The sequence below is a fragment of the Phyllostomus hastatus genome, unplaced genomic scaffold (assembly GCF_019186645.2).
Source record: "Phyllostomus hastatus isolate PE091 unplaced genomic scaffold, TTU_PhHast_1.1 phas_contig_2, whole genome shotgun sequence".
In the NCBI taxonomy this organism is placed as follows: Eukaryota; Metazoa; Chordata; class Mammalia; order Chiroptera; family Phyllostomidae; genus Phyllostomus; species Phyllostomus hastatus.
Genome location: NW_025333718.1, coordinates 259,048 through 276,436, shown reverse-complemented (window position 1 = coordinate 276,436; position 17,389 = coordinate 259,048). Strand labels below are relative to the sequence as shown.

The window sequence follows — 17,389 nt, the reverse complement described above, 5'->3', positions numbered from 1 at the left end:
TCAACTACAATATAGCCAGTTGCCAAAACACAATGATGGACAGATTAAAATAACAACATATGAGTCAAAGAATACCACATTCCATCCATTTCTTCTAATTTAAAAACATTAATTTATATTTGGAACCATTATCTGGGCTTGTCACACAAGGGCAGCCAAGGCCTTTATGTGAGACACAAAGCACTGAAAGAAAACCAAGGACAGGACCCCTCATGGCCATGACTCTGAAGCCCTGTACAAATTAGGGCAGAAGCTCACAGGGCCTGGAGACAAGGTGCCATTTCACTTGATCCTTCCATGGTCTGGCTATTAGCTGAGTCTGTAACACATGTCACTGTAAAAGGGCTGTGTTTTATACTTTACAGTCGGAATTTTACTCCAGCTGATTAGTAAATAGTCTATTTGCAACTTGCTTCCTCTTTGTTATCATTTAGTAGTTTTTAAAAGGTCCTCCTTCCTATATAGCACAGAATATTTAATATAGGAATTATCTTCAGGTTTTATAAGTTCATATATTTTTAACTTCAAATAGTTGAAAACTACTAAAAAGAAGTTGTAAACTGTTAACTACTAAGAGACTGAATAAACATTTAAAAATACATAGACAAAAGCATATACTATCTCTTACTGAAAAAGCCACTGTAAACCCCACAGTGAATTACAATGCATAGAGCCCTATCTACTAAAAATTTTAAGAATTCATTATCTGGATCAATGATGTCAGCCACATCGCAGTGTAAAAGGACCTCCAGGTCTCTTTCCTTGAAGTTACAACAAGATGGACAACTGTAACTCAAATGATCAGTTCTCTGCCCAACACAGAAACACATCTGAGAGTTTCATACATTGAGATATCTGAAGGTGGTGGGCTTACTGGGCAAACAGGGAAAACAGGCTAAGAAAGGACAGAGACAGGAGTCAGACCCAATCAGGGACTTGCCACAGCCCCAGCTGATGAAATTCCAGTGAAGGGCAGGGGGAGAACTCCTACTGGGCAAACTGAAAAGGCAGAGACAGTAATTGGGGCACACATCGAGGCTGAGTCCAGGATGGGGGCAGAGAAGTGGTGCAAAGGGTGTCAGCATTCTAAAACTCACAAAGGATTCCACAGATGCAGAAACATGCCCACCTCATCTTCCTGAGCTGCCTGGAAGTAAAATCCTTACTAGGTAGATCATGAATGGTCAGGAAAAACTTTCCAGCCTAAGTGGTCTGTACTCAATGAAGCTAATAAAGCCACTAAAAAGAAAAAAGCTATAGATACCCAAACCTGTTAGCCCCCAACCACCCTCCCTCCCACAAATCCAGGGGACCTTGGTAGCAGCTGCGTCAACTCAGGTCAGCTCCACCTGCATCTGCTGGCTACAGGAAGGTGGCAGTGGGAACACACAGGCCAACAGAACCATAGAGAACCACCACATCCCATCACCGTGGTGGTGCCCAGAGAATCAAGCAACAGGGTCCTATGGGCAACGCCCACCTGTTAGGGGGTATGGGGCATTTTCCATGGCTAATGTGGAACTACCCCACAGATATCCTGAAAGACACAGCAGTGCAGCTAAGAAAAAAAAACCCTTGTGCTTCAGCACCACCTACTGGAAAACAAAAGAAAGACTTCTACATATCAACTTGCTAAACGGTGGAGTCAAATACTTAAAAAAAAAAAAAAAAAAAAAAAAATTTCATTCCCACAAATGCCCCAGCAGGAAAATAATCTATCAAGCACAACCAATAGCCAAGGTAACAAGGGAGTTCAGAAAAAAAAAAAGTCTCCAGAAAATAAACTTAAAGACATGAAAGACTGTGATTTAAATCACAGGGAATTCAAGAATGCAGTTCTAATGACACAGTAGACCAACGATAATCAATATTTATAGAGCTTTTCATTCCAGAACAACAGAATATACATTCTTTTCTAGTACACATGGAATATCCTTAAATAAGGACGATGATATGTTGGGGCTCAAAACTAGCTTCAACAAATTTAAGAAGACTGACATTATACCAAGCATATTTTCTGACCATGACAATCTGAAACTGGAAATCAACTGCAAAAAAGAAGAAAATGGAAAAACCACAAATATGTGGTGATTTAACAATGTGCTACTAAATAACAACTGGGTCAAAGAAATAAAAGAAGAGATCAATAGATAATAGAGACAAATGAGCAAGATCGCATAATACAAAAATTTGGGGAATGCAGCAAAGAGAGGGTAAAGCAGTAAAGAGAGAGTAGCATTACATGCTTACCTCAAGAAACAAGAAAAATCTCAAATAAACAGCCTAACATTTCACCTTAAAGAGAAAAACAAATGAAGCTGAAAGTAGAAGGAAATAAAAATTAGAGAATTAAATGAAACACAAAACAAAAAGACAATAGAAAAAAAATAATGCAACAAAGAACTATTTGAAAATTAATAAAATCAACAAATCTCCGGCTTGACTCATTAAGGAAAACTTAAATAAAGAAAATCAGAAATGAAAGAGAAGTTAAAATGAACACCACAGAAATATAAATGCCTATTACAAGAATACTATGAAAGGTTATAAGCCACCAAATTTGATAACCTAAAAAAATGGACAAGTTCTTAGAAATATATAAACTTCCTAGACTGAATGATAAAGAACTAGAAAATCTAAACAGACTGATCAATAGTAAGAAAATTGAAACAGTCATCAAAAACCTCCCAAAAATAAAAGTCTAGGCTTTTAGTGATGGCTAAACCACTAGTCAGATGGCTTCACTAGTGAATTTAACCAAATATTCAAAGGAGATTTAATAACTCTCCTCTAACTTTTCCAAAAAATTGAAGAAGAGGCTATAACTCCTAACTCATTACCCTAATACCAAAACTTGGCAAGAACAACACCCACTCATACACAAAATCACAGACTAGTATCTATGATGAATACAGATACAAAAATCCTGAACAAAACATTGGCAAATTAAATACAACAATACATTAAAAGGATCATATGTCACAATCAAGTGGAGTTCAATCAGGGGTACGAGGATGGTTAAACATATGCAAACTGATTAATGTGATAAACCACATAAACAAAACAAAGGATAAAAATCATATGAACAGATACAGAAAAAGTATTTGACAAGATACAACATCCATTTATAATTAAAACACTCAATTACGGTGGGTATATAGGGAAGTATCTCAACATAATAAAGTGCATATATGAAAAACCCTCAGCTAAAATCATACTCGAAGGTGAAAAACTGAAAGCTTTTCCTCTAAAATTAGGAACAAGACAATGATACAAACTCTCTCCACTGTACTCAACATCATTCTGGAAGTCCTAGCCAGAGCAATCAGACAAGAGAAAGAAATAAAAGACATCCAAGTTGGAAATGAAGAAGTAAAACTGCCACCTTATGCAGATGACATGATTCTGTATACAGAAAATCCTAAAAAAGCCACCAAAAAAGTATTATAGAAACAATAAAATATAGTAAAGTGGCAGAATACAAAATCAATGTACAAGAATTTGCTGCATTCCTATACACTGACAGTGTTAGGAAAGGAAATGAACAAAACTTTTCCATTTGCAATCACAACAAAAATAAAATACCTAGGAATAAACTTAACGAAAGATGTGAAGGACCTAAATACTGAAAAGAAGAAGGTGTGGAAAGAAAATGAAGAAAGCAAAGAAATGGGAAGATATTCCATGTTACAGACTGGAAGAATTGACATAGTTAAAAAGGCCTTACTACCTAAAGTAATATACAGATTTAATGCAATTGCTGACAAAATCCCAATATTTAAAAAACAATTGAATGAAAACATCATCAGATTTGTATGGAACCACAGAAAAAAATCCCAAATTCTAAAAGCAATCCTGAGGAAAAAGAACAAAACTGGGGGTATCACACTCCCTGACATTAAATTATACCACAAAGCTACAACAATCAAAACAATATGGTATTGGCAGAAAACAGTTACACAGGCCAATGGAACAGAACTGAGATCCCAGAAGTAAACTGACATGTACACAGGCAACTAATTTTCAACAAAGGGACCAAAAAAGATACAATGGAGAAAAGAGAGTTTCTTCAATAACTGGTGTTGGGAAAATTAAAAAGCCAAATGCAAAAGAATGAAACTAGACTGCACTTGACACTATCCATAAATATTTATTCAAAATGACTTAATAACTTAAATATGAGAACTGAAACAATAAAGTACATAGAAGAATATGTATGTACTAAATTTACAGATCTTGGTCTCAGAAAAGATTTTATGAATTTGACCCCAAAGGCAAAAGAAATAAAATAAAAAAAATAAAAAAATAAATGAATGGAACTGCATCAAACTAAAAAGCTTCTGCACAGCAAAAGAAACCATCAACAAAACAAAAAGGCATTCAACTGAATCGGAGAAGATATTTGCAAACAATATCTCCGATAAGGGGCTAATATTCAAAATACACAAAAATCTCATACAACTCAACACCAAACAATGTAATTCAAAAAATGGGCAAATGACCTGAACAGACATTTCTCCCAAAAAGACATACAAATGGCCAACAAATATATGAAAAGATGCTCAACTTTTCTATCTATGAGAAAAATTCAAATCAAACCACAATGAGATACCACCTCACACCTGTTAGGATGGCTATTATCGATAAGACAAAAAGTGTAGGAGAGGTTGTGGAGAAAAAGAAATCTTCATATATGGCTGATGAGAATGTGAATTGGGACAGCCACTATAGGAAACATTATGTGGGTTCCTCAAAAAATTAAGAATAGTCATGACTATCTAACCACTATGCTGTACATATAAAACTAATCCAGAATAATACTGAATGTAAACTGTTATTTAAAAAATAAGAACTGGAGCTATCATATGACCTAGTACTCCCTCTTCCAGGTAGCTACCTTAAAAATTTGAAAATATTTATTCAAAAAGATATATATGTCCTTATGTTCATTGTAGCATTATACATGATAGCCAGGACATGAAACAACTTAAAAGTCCTTCAACAGATGACTGGATAAAGAAGTGGTACATATATACAACAGAATACCACTCAGCCATAAGAAAAGATGAAATATTGCTATTTGTGACCACATGGAAGATCTTGAAAGTATCACACTAAGCAAAATAAGTCAGATGGAGAGGACCACATGATTTCATTCATGTGGGACTATAAAACAAAAAGCAATAAACAAAGAAAACAAGCAAATAAACTCAGAAACAACAGAAGGATGATTACCAGAAGGGAAGGGGGATGGAGGGAGGATGAGGAGAGTAAAGGGTGTCAAATATATGGTGACATATGGACAACTGACTGGGTGGTGAACACACAGTACAATAAACAGATCATATATTATGGAATTATACACCTGAAAGTTATATACTGTTATTAAACAATGTCACCCCAATAAATTTAATTAAAAATTCATGTTCTGGACAAAAAAAAAAATCACGTTTAAATACTAAATGAACTTCCATTTAACAAGTGACTGGAGAATGTTCCAAAACATGGTGAGAGAATAGTAATCTGCTGTTACTTTTCTTTTAAAAAGTCAACTCTAAAGTTATAGAAATAACATTTTGTTTGCATAAGCAAAAAACTAACCTGAAAGAAAATACTGTTTTTTAAGTTTGTATGTAACAATATTACCTTTCATCTTTCAGCCAAATTTCATCCATTTTTTCTTGCCACTTCTCTGGTGGTGCTTCCAACCAAGCATTAAAATACCTAACAATTCCTGGGTGTTCAAGCTTGGCTAAGGCTTTAACTTCTCGCATTACCTTTTCCCGAGCCAATTCTCTGAAACAGGAGAAAAAACGGAGAAACTGAAGGATGCTCTGATCTCAACAAGTAATCATATCCAAGAGTGAGAAATAAAGTAAAATTCTCCCTAGGATCTAAAATTAGAAACAGATGAATTAGCCTAGTGGTATAATTCTAAAAAGTCAATATTAAGTCCTGTACTTAAAAAAAAAAATACATGTTTAGTATTGTCTGTTTGTTTTAGTTCTAGAATTAAGTGCTACAAGCAAGGCTATTGCCTCATTGAAAAAAAACTTTCTTATCTTATGAAAAATGGATGAGTACAGGCCTTTAAAGATTATTGCTTAATCTTCTTTAATGAATAAAAGGATGAATAGGTACAAAGTCAATTATTCAGAAAACAGAGCTCAGTATCACAGCTCAGAAAGATGGAGAAGGACCACCAAACAGGGTACATACAATCCAAAAAGCTAGTCCTAACATGTTTGTTTAAAACAAGCCCCAACTACTGAATATCATAGGCAATGAAGTTTAATGATAAAGCATCTGGATTTGACCTTTTGCTGTGATAGCTTTTCTGATTAATCTAATCTCATATTTCTAGGGATCCTGCTATCACCTGAAACAACATAAGTACAAGTTAAATCTGCTTTCTTCCCCAGGAGGTGGTCAGCTACTCCCACTTTCCCCTCTGTGCTTTGTTGTTACTGTCCCCACTCTGGGATCCCCCGTATGTTTGTGAATCTGTCAACTTCTCAGTCCAAACTTACCAAAACCTACCAGCTCCTCCTTTCATTTCCTTACACTCATTCCTTCCTTGTCTGTCCCCACTGCTACTGCGCTAGTATTCTATATCTTAAGACTAAACTTCTGCAAAAATAAATCTGTAGGAGGGTGCAGCCAGAGGGTCCCCAAAAGAAGGACTTGTAATGGGGTTCAGAACTCAAGGTGTCCAGGATATATTAGAAAGAGATATAGGATGTCCTCACCCTCCACCACAGGTGTGAGTTGGGGGAAGGGACACGGAGCAGAGCCATTCAGAGCTGTTTTGCATAGCAACTAACCTTTGCAGCTAACCTCTGGTGTGGTCACTTAACATATCTATAGCCTTTAACAGGTTGCATAGATATGTTAAATAGCTGTGGCCAAGCTCTAAGCCAGGGGGATGGAAGGAACTTCCCTCCAAGATGTAACTGGGAGGCAACTCCCTCTAGTTACAGGGCCTGCATGAGAACTTGGAGATAATTGGCTCCATGACATGGGGCCACCCCTGGGCAGACTCTTGATGGAGCCCAGTAAAGCTGGAAGGATATTTAAACCCAGACTTGGTGGCCACTGAAGAGAGAACCATGCGGTTTTGGCTGAGTGGAGACTCCTGCAGCTATGTAAGGAGAGGGATCATGCAGCTGTGGCAGTGAGGAGAAGCACATGCTTTGGCCAGCGTGGGGGACCACCCCCTGCCCCCGCAGCCATGAGAAGAATCACCACACGGCTTTAGCTGGAGATCCCGGCAATATAGCCAATGGTGCTGGGAACCGAGGAAGGCCTACCAGCTGAGCATGGATTACTGGGAAGAACTGGGAGCTACCTGAGCCATGGACTTCTATTTCTTTTCCTGAGATACAGTACCCCAGACCAGGCAAAGGGGGGAAGGAAGGACTGTGTGTGTTTGTGGGTGTTTTAAGGGACTCTGGGATTTTGATGAAGACATTAAGTCATTACTCTTAAGGCTGTGTAACTTGAATAAATAATTCCTTTCCTATTCACCAATCCCTAACATGGAGAGCTATAATTCTCTGGCTTAGGGAAAGGCAAACCTAGTACAGGGGGACCCCAGGAGAAACAGGGGTCAGTTCGGTAGCATTGCGGGACCCTCTTCCCTAGTGGCCAATAGGGGAGGATCATGGGAGACCATATGCGCAGTAGCTTTAAAGTAATGCAACTACTTGTACATGTGCAGTAAAGCCCACCAAAACTAGCCAGGAAAGATCCCCCTATAAGAATAGAGCCCCTCTAGCCTATGAGATCAATCTCTGCTTGGAGTTGGCCTGCTCCCATGTTCTCTTCTATAAACTCTGGGTGTTTGGTTCAATTCTTTGTCCCAATCACTAAGAACCTGGTTACCTGTGCCCACCTGTGACAAATCTAACATTCTTTTCTCTGACCCTTTGTTGCGCGTGGGTCACCGGCCAGCAGTGACCACGGAACGCTGTGGATGGCTCGCTGAAACACACGCGAGAGAAAACAACACATGCACAGAGACAAACTAGTTTCTGTGGGGAAGTAGGGACGGAATGGCCACCCCCCCTAGTGGGGAGCGCGCTGATTTACTGTCCATACCTGCTTTTATTAGGCTCATTTTGCATAATAATTCAGGTAAAGTACAGTACTCATTAGGGGAAGTAAGGAACTATAGAAAACAAAGAACTCTGCCGGTCTATTGAGTTGGGGGTCAAAGAGCTGTAAGACTGAGGAACAAACTAACTTCCTCCTAAGACCCTTCTCATTCAACTGAGAGCATTCTAAACAAAGAAGGTTTCACAGTAATTTACATGTTCTTTCTTAGGCCTGATCACCCCGGGAAATCCGCACTTCTCAGTACCGAGCTGTACCACCCTGTCATTGTTTCAGGCTTAGGTGGAGCAAGGGAACTAAGGCAACTGAGAGATAAGGAGATTTTCTTCCAGACGCTGAGAACTCAGGCTATGTCAAAGCCGAGGAGCGAGGGTCCATCACCCCCCTTTTGCTGCAGCCCCCCCCAAGTCCTTCTTTTGGGGGGGGGGCCTCCCAAAGTGATCGTGCCTGGCTTAGGTCGTCTCCCCGTGGGGAATCTTACCCGTCTTTGGCTAACCGACCAAGCTTTTGGGGGTTCAGTTATTAATAAAGCAGCAGAAGCAGCATTCCTGCCAGGAAGATAAGCTTTTGTCTCCTTGCTGGCTTACAGTTCCAAGGGCGTTCCCTTAGCCTTAGCTAGGCGGGGGTTTCAGCCTCTGATACCAGTCAGGGCGGTTCCCAACAACCCTTTCCTCACATTAGCCATCTATGTGCACACCACCTCCAGTTGTAAGAGGGTGCAGCCAGGAGGCCTCCAAAAGAAGGATTGTAATGGGGTCCAGGACTCAGGGTGTCTAGGAAATATTAAAAATATGGGATGTCCTTATCCCCACAGGTCTGAACTGGGGGATGGGATAAATAGAGCAGGGCCATTGAGTTGTTTTTTGCATAGCAACAGTTTTGCAGATAACCTCTAGAATGGTCATTTAACATATTTATAACCTTTAACTGGTTTCATAGATATGTTAAATAGCTGTGGCCATGCTTTGAGCCAGGGAGAAGGGAGTGACTTCCACCCAAGATGTAACTGGGACGCAACTCCCCCTGGTTACAGAGCCTGCCTGAAAGCTTGGAGATGACTGGCTCCACACCACAGGGCCACGTCTGCCCAGACTTACTGTGGCAGCCCAGAAAAGCTGGAAAATGCAGGAGTACTGGCAAGTGTAGCTGATTGTGGGAGCAGTCGGAAATGGGGCTACAGAGGAAGATTAGCACTGGGATTTAAAACCCAGGTGCGACAGCCATGATAAGGACTGCCACGCAGCTTTGGCTGGGGAGAATCATGTGGCGTTGGGTCTCCCTTTGTCACACAGCTTAGGAAACTGGAAAGCAAGATGTAGCATCAATGCAGAGTTCTCTCTCAGCAGTTTGGAAGAATACAGGAGAGATGCTGCAGGAAGGAAAGGGGGGAAAAGGACTCTTGCTATGGGCCATGAGAAGGTGCCATGTGATTTTGGAATAAGAACTGGAGATCCTGGCGACACAGCTGATGGTGCTGGGAACCAAGGGAGGCCTACCAGGTGAACACAGTTTACTCGGAAGATCCGGTGGCTGCCTGAGCCACGGACTACCATTTCTTTTCCTGAGATACGATACTCCAGACCAGGCAAAGGGAGGAAGGAAGGACTGTGTGTGTTTGTGGGTGTTTTAAGGGACTCTGGGATTTTGATGAAGACATTAATTCATTACTCTTAAGTTTGTATAACTTGAATAAATAATTCCTTTCCTATTCACCAATCTCTAACATGGAGAACTGTAATTCTTTGGCAATGAGCAAGGCAAACCTAGTACAGGGGGACCCCAAGAGAAGCAGGGGCCAATTCAGTAATTTTGTGGGATCCCCTTCCCTGATGGCTAATCTGGGAAAACCATGGGAGACCACATGTGCAACAGCTTTAAAGTAATACAACTATTGCACATGCATGGTAAAAGACCGCCAAAACTAGCCAGGAAGGATCTGCCCTATAAGAATAGAGTCCCTCCAGCCCACAAGGTCAATCTCTGCTTGGAGTTGGCCTGCTCCCATGTTCTCTTCTATAAACTCTGGGTGTTTGGTTCAATTCTTTGTCCCAATCACCAAGAACCTGGTTACCTCTGACTACCGGTGATATGGTCACCTCTACTCTGATCACTTCATTCTCTGTTCAAAGGCATAACAGTGTACAAAATGAAATCTAAACTCCTTTGCTTGACACTGAAGGTGCTACGACCCATCTTTTTCATCTTCTCTTCTACACCCCCTCCTAATTCTTACCCTTGCCAGAACTCTCACCATTCTCTGTACCACCCTTGAGTACTTGCCTAGAGCATTCACTCAGGACATGTCAGGTAGTTGGCCATCCCTTCCCTACACACTTATCTACTGAGGGATAGGCTACTCTTGAACACTCAGCACAGAAGTCACTACCTCCACAAACCTTGCCTTTCCTGACTGCCTTTTCAGCTTCATCTGTGCTTTTTTCATGACAAGCTATTTACTTAGATGAATCACGGGTCACAATATTCATTGCATTGTAACTATCTGAGTATATATACAAAAACCTCAAATAGTTATAGGTTCTTGAGCACAGAAGCCTTTCCTATGTGTTGCCTTGCACGTGTAAATATTTAAACTATTCGAAAATTACATACTAAAGAAATGAATTAGTCCCATAGTACTCAAACCATCCCATCCTTGTGTCCCTGCATGGCATTGGCCCAGCTCCCAGTGGAAAGTAAGGTCCAATACACAGGACCCACACCCACGGACAGGTTCTGCCGTGGGGAATCAGACCTGCATTGTACCTAGGCCACTTTGAGACTTGCTTTTGCTAAAATTCCCTCACCATGAATTGAGGCAGCAAGTGCTTACTGTAACTCTTAAAGTCTGTGCTAAACTTCCCCAGTATGGAGTGTAACTGGTTCAAACACTTTTTGCCCTTGGTCTGCAACATCCTTCTCTTTGAAGTAACTAGTGGCATCTTCTCCTTTGTTTTCTGGCAAAGGTAACCACCTAAAGTGAACCTATGCGTAGTAAATGAGGACCATCATGTAATGTGCCCAGAAAAGCAATAAAAGCCTGTCAAGGCAAGGGTCAGTACACTCTCCTCTCCTCTTGAGAGTGTGGCGAGGCTCTCTGAGGCGCTCTCCCCTTGAAAGAGTGGCCGTACTGTCCCTTTTCCTCCACAGGACTCGGTAGCTCACGTGAATTTGTCTCCTCTCATCCATAACACTGCAGACCCCATGAGCCAGGGTCCGTGTCACCTATCTGTTGGACAGAACATCTTACTACCAGTTAGGACAGTCTGGCAGTTAGTGCACATTTATCAAGAATCCATGCTAATAAACTAGGCAGAGAAAGACAAATAAATATGATACAATTTCACTTATATGTGGAATCTAAAGAACAAAATAAGCTAACAAATAAAATAGAAACAGACTCATAGATACAGAGAACAGACTGACATCTATCAGAGGGGAGGGGAGTTGGGAAGCTGGGGGAAAAAGGTGAAGGGATTAAACAAAACAAACAAACAAACGAAATACAAAACTCACTGACACAGATAATAGTAAGGTGATTACCAAAGGGAAAGTGGGGTGAAGGAAGGAAGAATAGAGTAAGGGGGGGGTAGGGTGGAAACGGTGATGGAAGGAGAATTGACTTTGGGTGGTAAACATACAATATACAGATGATGTATTATGAATAGTACACTTGAAACCTATATAATTTTATTAACCAATGTCACTCCAATAAACTCAATAAATTTATTTTTGAAAAGAAAAAAAAATCCGTAAGAGCCTTCTACAATAAGTAGAAAGGAAGGTACTACTGAAAGCTCATCATCTTAAGCATCATATTGTTCTGAGCCAGAAATTCTACTTCTAGGAATCTATCCCAAGGAAACAGATGTGATCAAATATTTATATAAAAGGTGCTGTATAAAGGGTGCATAGACAAAGCCAAAGAGGGGTAGGATCAAAGGTAGGGGGTGGGGATGGCTGGGGTGGGGGGGAGTAGTGGGGAGAAAATGGAGACAACTGTACTTGAAAAAAAAAAAAAAGGTGAACTTTGCAAAGTTATTTTTAATTGTAACAAATTGGAAACTTAAATATTTAACAATACAAGACAGTTAAATATAATACAGCACACATATTAACTGGATTATCCAACCATAAATACACTTATAATATATTTTAACATTTTAATAAAATACTTAATAATATGGAAAATGCTGAGGATGCAATGAAGGAAGCAAGAGATGAAACTATACTGAATTGATAACTAGGTAAATTTATGGCCAGAAAAAAAGCAAAAGGAAATACTCTAAAATGCTAATGTGGTTATTACCAGGCAGGAAAGATACAGATAATTTTTGTTTTAATACTTTTCTTTATTTTCCATAATATTGTTTTTAAATGGTGCTACGTATTACAATCTATAGTTACTAAAATTTATTATGGGGAATTTCTGAGTTATTAAAAATATAAAACAAGGGCACATTTTTTAAAAGTAGATTCAAAGCAACTGAAGTAGATCATGCCTTTTAGACACCTAGTTACCTGGTAACACTTACATATAAGATTCAGAAGGTCAGGGACTGTTCTCTATAGTCTCTTTGGGGTATAGTAAGAAGGACATATTGCCTACGAGATTAAATTATACAGTGCTAATTCCAAGTTTACTAAAAGTACCATGTATTACCTGTTGGGGAGACGGATTCTCTTGATAGCATAATTGCAGTCATCTACTTTGTTTCTAGCTTCAAAGACAACTCCAAACCCACCACGGCCCATGCACTGAATTGGCTCAAAATCTGTTAGATATCTAAAAAAAAAAAAAGTTAATTAATTAGAGTTTTAAATTTTGTAGTATGTAATAATCAGTTCAATCGTATTTCATGACATATAAAATGTATAAATTCAGCAAGTCTCATAGAACTTATTTTAATAAAGCATGTAAATTCTACTAATAGCATTCTTTGTTTTGTTTGTATAAACTGAGCAAACACATTCTAATGTTTTCACCAGGAAATTTATTAAAGTATAAAAGCTCCTGCTTCATTGGGAATCACATTTTCTATTGTATTTTTTTTTCCATTGCCATTTAACTCCCTTATACCTCCCACCCCAGGAATCACTTGGGAATCACTTATTCTTAAAGCAACTGTACTACTGTTCTGTCCTATCTAATACTTTTCATCACCTATCAAAATATTATATTCTTAATTCTTTAACCTTTAGGTTAGAGCATCTCTAACAGAGTACCTCCTGTAGTATTCTGTACTCAATTCAAACGTATATTAATATTGTATCAGTACCTGTAACCTTTATTTAATTGATCGTATCATAATTAGGTACTTTTCAAGTCAGAAACCATTCTAGTGACCAAAGCTGTCTAAAATTGGCTGAGTTGCCTCATGAGTCAGTATGCGCATGCCCACAAGTATTCAGACAGAAGCTAACTCAGCATCTGTCACTGACAGATGGACCTCCACATTGTAGCAATTTCTCCCTTTAGTGTCTGACCTCACAACCAACTTGTACCAGGCTCTCTCACATTTTAGGGCTTTGCTTCTACTGTTTGCTCTAGGGGATGGCCTACTTCTTTGTATTGAATGAAACTATTCTTCCTTCATTCTGCTCATCTCACTACCTCTGTAAGCCCTTCCTAGACCCCCATCTTAATGTTCTCATAGCACTTTGCTCACAGTTGTTTGAAATATTTAAACTTAACATTTTGCAGTTATTGCATGCAACTCATTCTCCTCACTGCCATTGAATTGTGGGGGCCTTGAATGCAGCGATACATTCTTATTTCTCTTTGTATTTTCACAGACTGGGCTTACCTGGCAAATAGAAGGTCTAACAAATATCTGCTGAAGAATGCACGAATTAATAAGTGAATGTATGAATGCATGCATGCATGCTGTGGAAGTTTTCTTTCAACCATATAGGGGAAGAGTTGAATTAGATTATCTTTCATATCTCTTATAAGGCTAAATTTTTTAATTTACGATTTGCACACTCAAGCTAATTTAGTAGTTGGCTCAGCTGGTTAGAACACAGAGGAGAAGAAGCAATAGATCCCAACCTTCCATGACTAATTACCTTCACAGAGAATGACGAATAATAATCTGTACCCCTAAAAATAGCTAGACAAGGTACTTTCGTACAAATCCATCTCCCCAGCTGCAAAAACCTATGAAGTTCATATACTGCTCCTAGAGGGCTAAGAATTACCTTCCTATATTAAAGAAAACATCTATATGAAAATGGGTATATCTTCTAAAAAGAGAAACATCTTTTATATGCTTACAAACTCTATATTTATTACCTTGCCTAAGGTCCCAACTGATAAACAACAAAGTTAGGCCTGGGACTCATGACTGAATCCAGAGCTCATACTCTTAATAATGCCTAGAATATAGTAGGTGCTCAACATATATTAATTATTATTATAGAGCTCCTGTATTTTAAAAGCTATTAACTGTACTTTTGATAATGAATAAAGTTAAAGGAAAATTAAGTCATTTAATTGTAGAGTACATTACTCTAAATTTCTTCACAACAGCTTTACAAATATATATATATATATTTATTCATCACACCTCATTCCTCCGCCTCCTTCTCATCTCCAGCTTACTTATGATTTAAGGTTCAATTAAAATGTGACTTATTTATGTCCTCTTGAATCATCACAACCAGAGTTAGTCACTTCATTCATTGCTTTTTCTAATGTTTATGTTTTACCCAGTATTATCTTCCCCCATAGGCTTTAAGCTCTTCCAGAATAAGCCCAGTCTTTCTGTTTCTCCCAAAGCCTGAAATACTGACCTGCACATAGTTGTTCAGAGTAAAAGCTGAATAAACAATGAATGCCTTCTATAGGAGGTTACCCACAGGAAGCTGTCAGGTTCTTTGTTCTCTCCCTCTCTTTCTTACTGCCTGCTGGTATTGCTGGTCACTGACACATTAGCATCTCTATTAGCAGGGTCTTAAAGCCCTTACCACTTCTTAGTCACCTAGTAAATTTTGCTTTGAGAAACTAGTAGTTAAAACAAACTGATTACAATAAGTTCTCAATTTTTGATAATACAGTATGAATGCACCTTAGATAAATTAAGTCTATAGATAATCAAAACATCACACATTTTAGCTGTCATTTTCAATCTTTTCTGTCATAAAACCATTATCCTAGTTATTACAGTAAGGTTCTATATATCTTTTCCTTGTCCCCATTTAACTACAGTGCTAAGTATAATATCAATACAAAGGGAAAAAGTAGTGATACTCCATGTAATATGGAAAATGAACTACAGCACCATTTCCTGTACCACAAACATCAAATCTCCATGTGTGACAGATTGCTCAGAGGCTCTAATTAAAAAAATAAAGATTTTATTATTTATTTTTAGAGGTAGGGGAAGGGAAGGAGAAAGAGAGGGAGAGAAACATCTATCGGCTGCCTCTCAATTCAGGCGGGGACTGAAACCATGATCCAGGCATGTGCCCTGACAGGGAATCGAACTGGTTATCTTTTTCGCTTTGCGGAATGCGGCCCAACAACTGAGCAACACCAATCAGGGCCAGAGGCTCTCCTTTTATTTTATTTTCAAATTATTCAAATTGACTACTTTTTAGGCAACCTACTTACCATTTCTGCCTTTAAAAATGATCTATTCTATTGGCATATTTCCCCATCCTCCTACTTCTAATCTAGACAGAATAAAGATGAAATAAATGAGGATTAAGTCACATATGGAGATTTATATTGTAGTCAAATAAAACAATAATTATTTAGTATTATTAATGCTGAGCCCAAGTACACGGTAGACACTCAACAACTAAATTATCTGATAAAAACTTAAAAGTTGGTGGCTGAAATTCTAAACTTCTATAACACTCTATTTCTACCCATTTTAGGATACATACACTTTGAATAAGCTTAAGTTACTTGAGGGTTAAGTGTATGTTTTATTTACCTAGATAGTCACACATTAAAAATACAGTTAAACAAGATCTTAGTCTAGAGGCCATTTCTTCTTTGATCTAAGAGTTAACACCAGAAGCTACCACACACAGATATTTTATGACAACTCTTACCGTGATATATAACCAGAATTTTTTATGTCGTTCCAGCTACTGTCGTTAGCTTCTCCACTCACAGAATCATATTTATTTTCAGTTTGGCATTGAGTTTCAGATTCTTTCCTTTGCTGGTAAGGTGGGGGAAAAATCACTATCAGTACAAAGATGAATGAAAGTTAGCTAACAATCTCAGGCTATAAAATAACATGGAAACATAAATAGTACTGAGAAAAACAAAAGCATTATAAAAAACCCAGAATTCTGCATCACCCTTGTGAAATGGAAGGGGAATGACCCAGATGGAAGTCAGACTGCTATGCATTGAGGAGAAATGAAAGGTAAGGAAGTGGAAATGGCATATGGGTAACAATGAGTTACAGTAAAACTTAAGTAAATGTACCCCTCACCCCCGCCCCCGACATTCACAATTAGTTTTCTAAACTCTTAACACTTTGAAATACATTAGATTCTAAAATATGTCTTACTCTGTGAGACTGAGGATGGAAAAGTTTGCACACAATAAAAGTTGTTGCTATGATACAAAACAGAATAGTTAAAGCTATTTCCTTCCACCAATGTAAGAGGAGAACAGGGTCCTTTTTGCGGACATTCTTGTTGTAATTTGGGTTGTCGAGAAATCTGACTGTCATCTGTGTGTTCCTTATGCTCCGTTTGCTCCTTTCCCTCTGGTAGTATGGTAGATAATAACCATTATCTTGAAATACAAACATTAAAAGGTTATTTAAATTTTTAAAAAGACAATCCAAAGCAGATGTATCTGTAATTACCGAAAATTATTAATTTTTCTATGACTTATGACATTAACTCCTTTTAGAGAAGTTTCATCTCTTCTTTATCACATTTAATAGCCTCATTTACCCAACTTTTTCTTTTTTACTATGCAAATATATTTTCCTTTATCCCATAAGCATTTAAATATTCTTCATACTGAGTGGTGATTGCTGCAGGGGAGGGGGGGTGAGTGGAGGTGGAAGAGCATATAGGGAGGATAAGATAATGGAAAAAATACAATAAAAAATGAACTATTAAAAATAATTTTCTAGTCTAGAATAAGACTAGAAAAAAGGTAAGGGCCAACCCACTCCTTACTTCATTAATAATTAAATCCTTTAAATGAAAAAAAGAATTAGACAGTACTCAACTTCCTTGAAGGACTTTAAACTTTACTTTTACTTAGCATCAACCAAAGCCAAATTTTACCATGAAT

General features: G+C 38.3%; 1 protein-coding gene across 1 annotated transcript in view; it reads right to left on the bottom strand.

Moving 5' to 3' along the window:
* The window catches only part of EIF2AK3 (eukaryotic translation initiation factor 2 alpha kinase 3), an 89,857-nt gene that overhangs the window by 21,344 nt on the left and 51,124 nt on the right, over positions 1 to 17,389 (bottom strand). Inside the window, exons 9-12 of the mRNA XM_045835202.1 lie at positions 16,647 to 16,876; positions 16,177 to 16,289; positions 12,776 to 12,898; positions 5,647 to 5,796 (exon numbers count right to left, since the gene is read on the bottom strand). Of these exons, the coding sequence (XP_045691158.1) occupies positions 5,647 to 5,796; positions 12,776 to 12,898; positions 16,177 to 16,289; positions 16,647 to 16,876 (616 nt within the window). The remainder of the gene's footprint in view (positions 1 to 5,646; positions 5,797 to 12,775; positions 12,899 to 16,176; positions 16,290 to 16,646; positions 16,877 to 17,389) is intronic.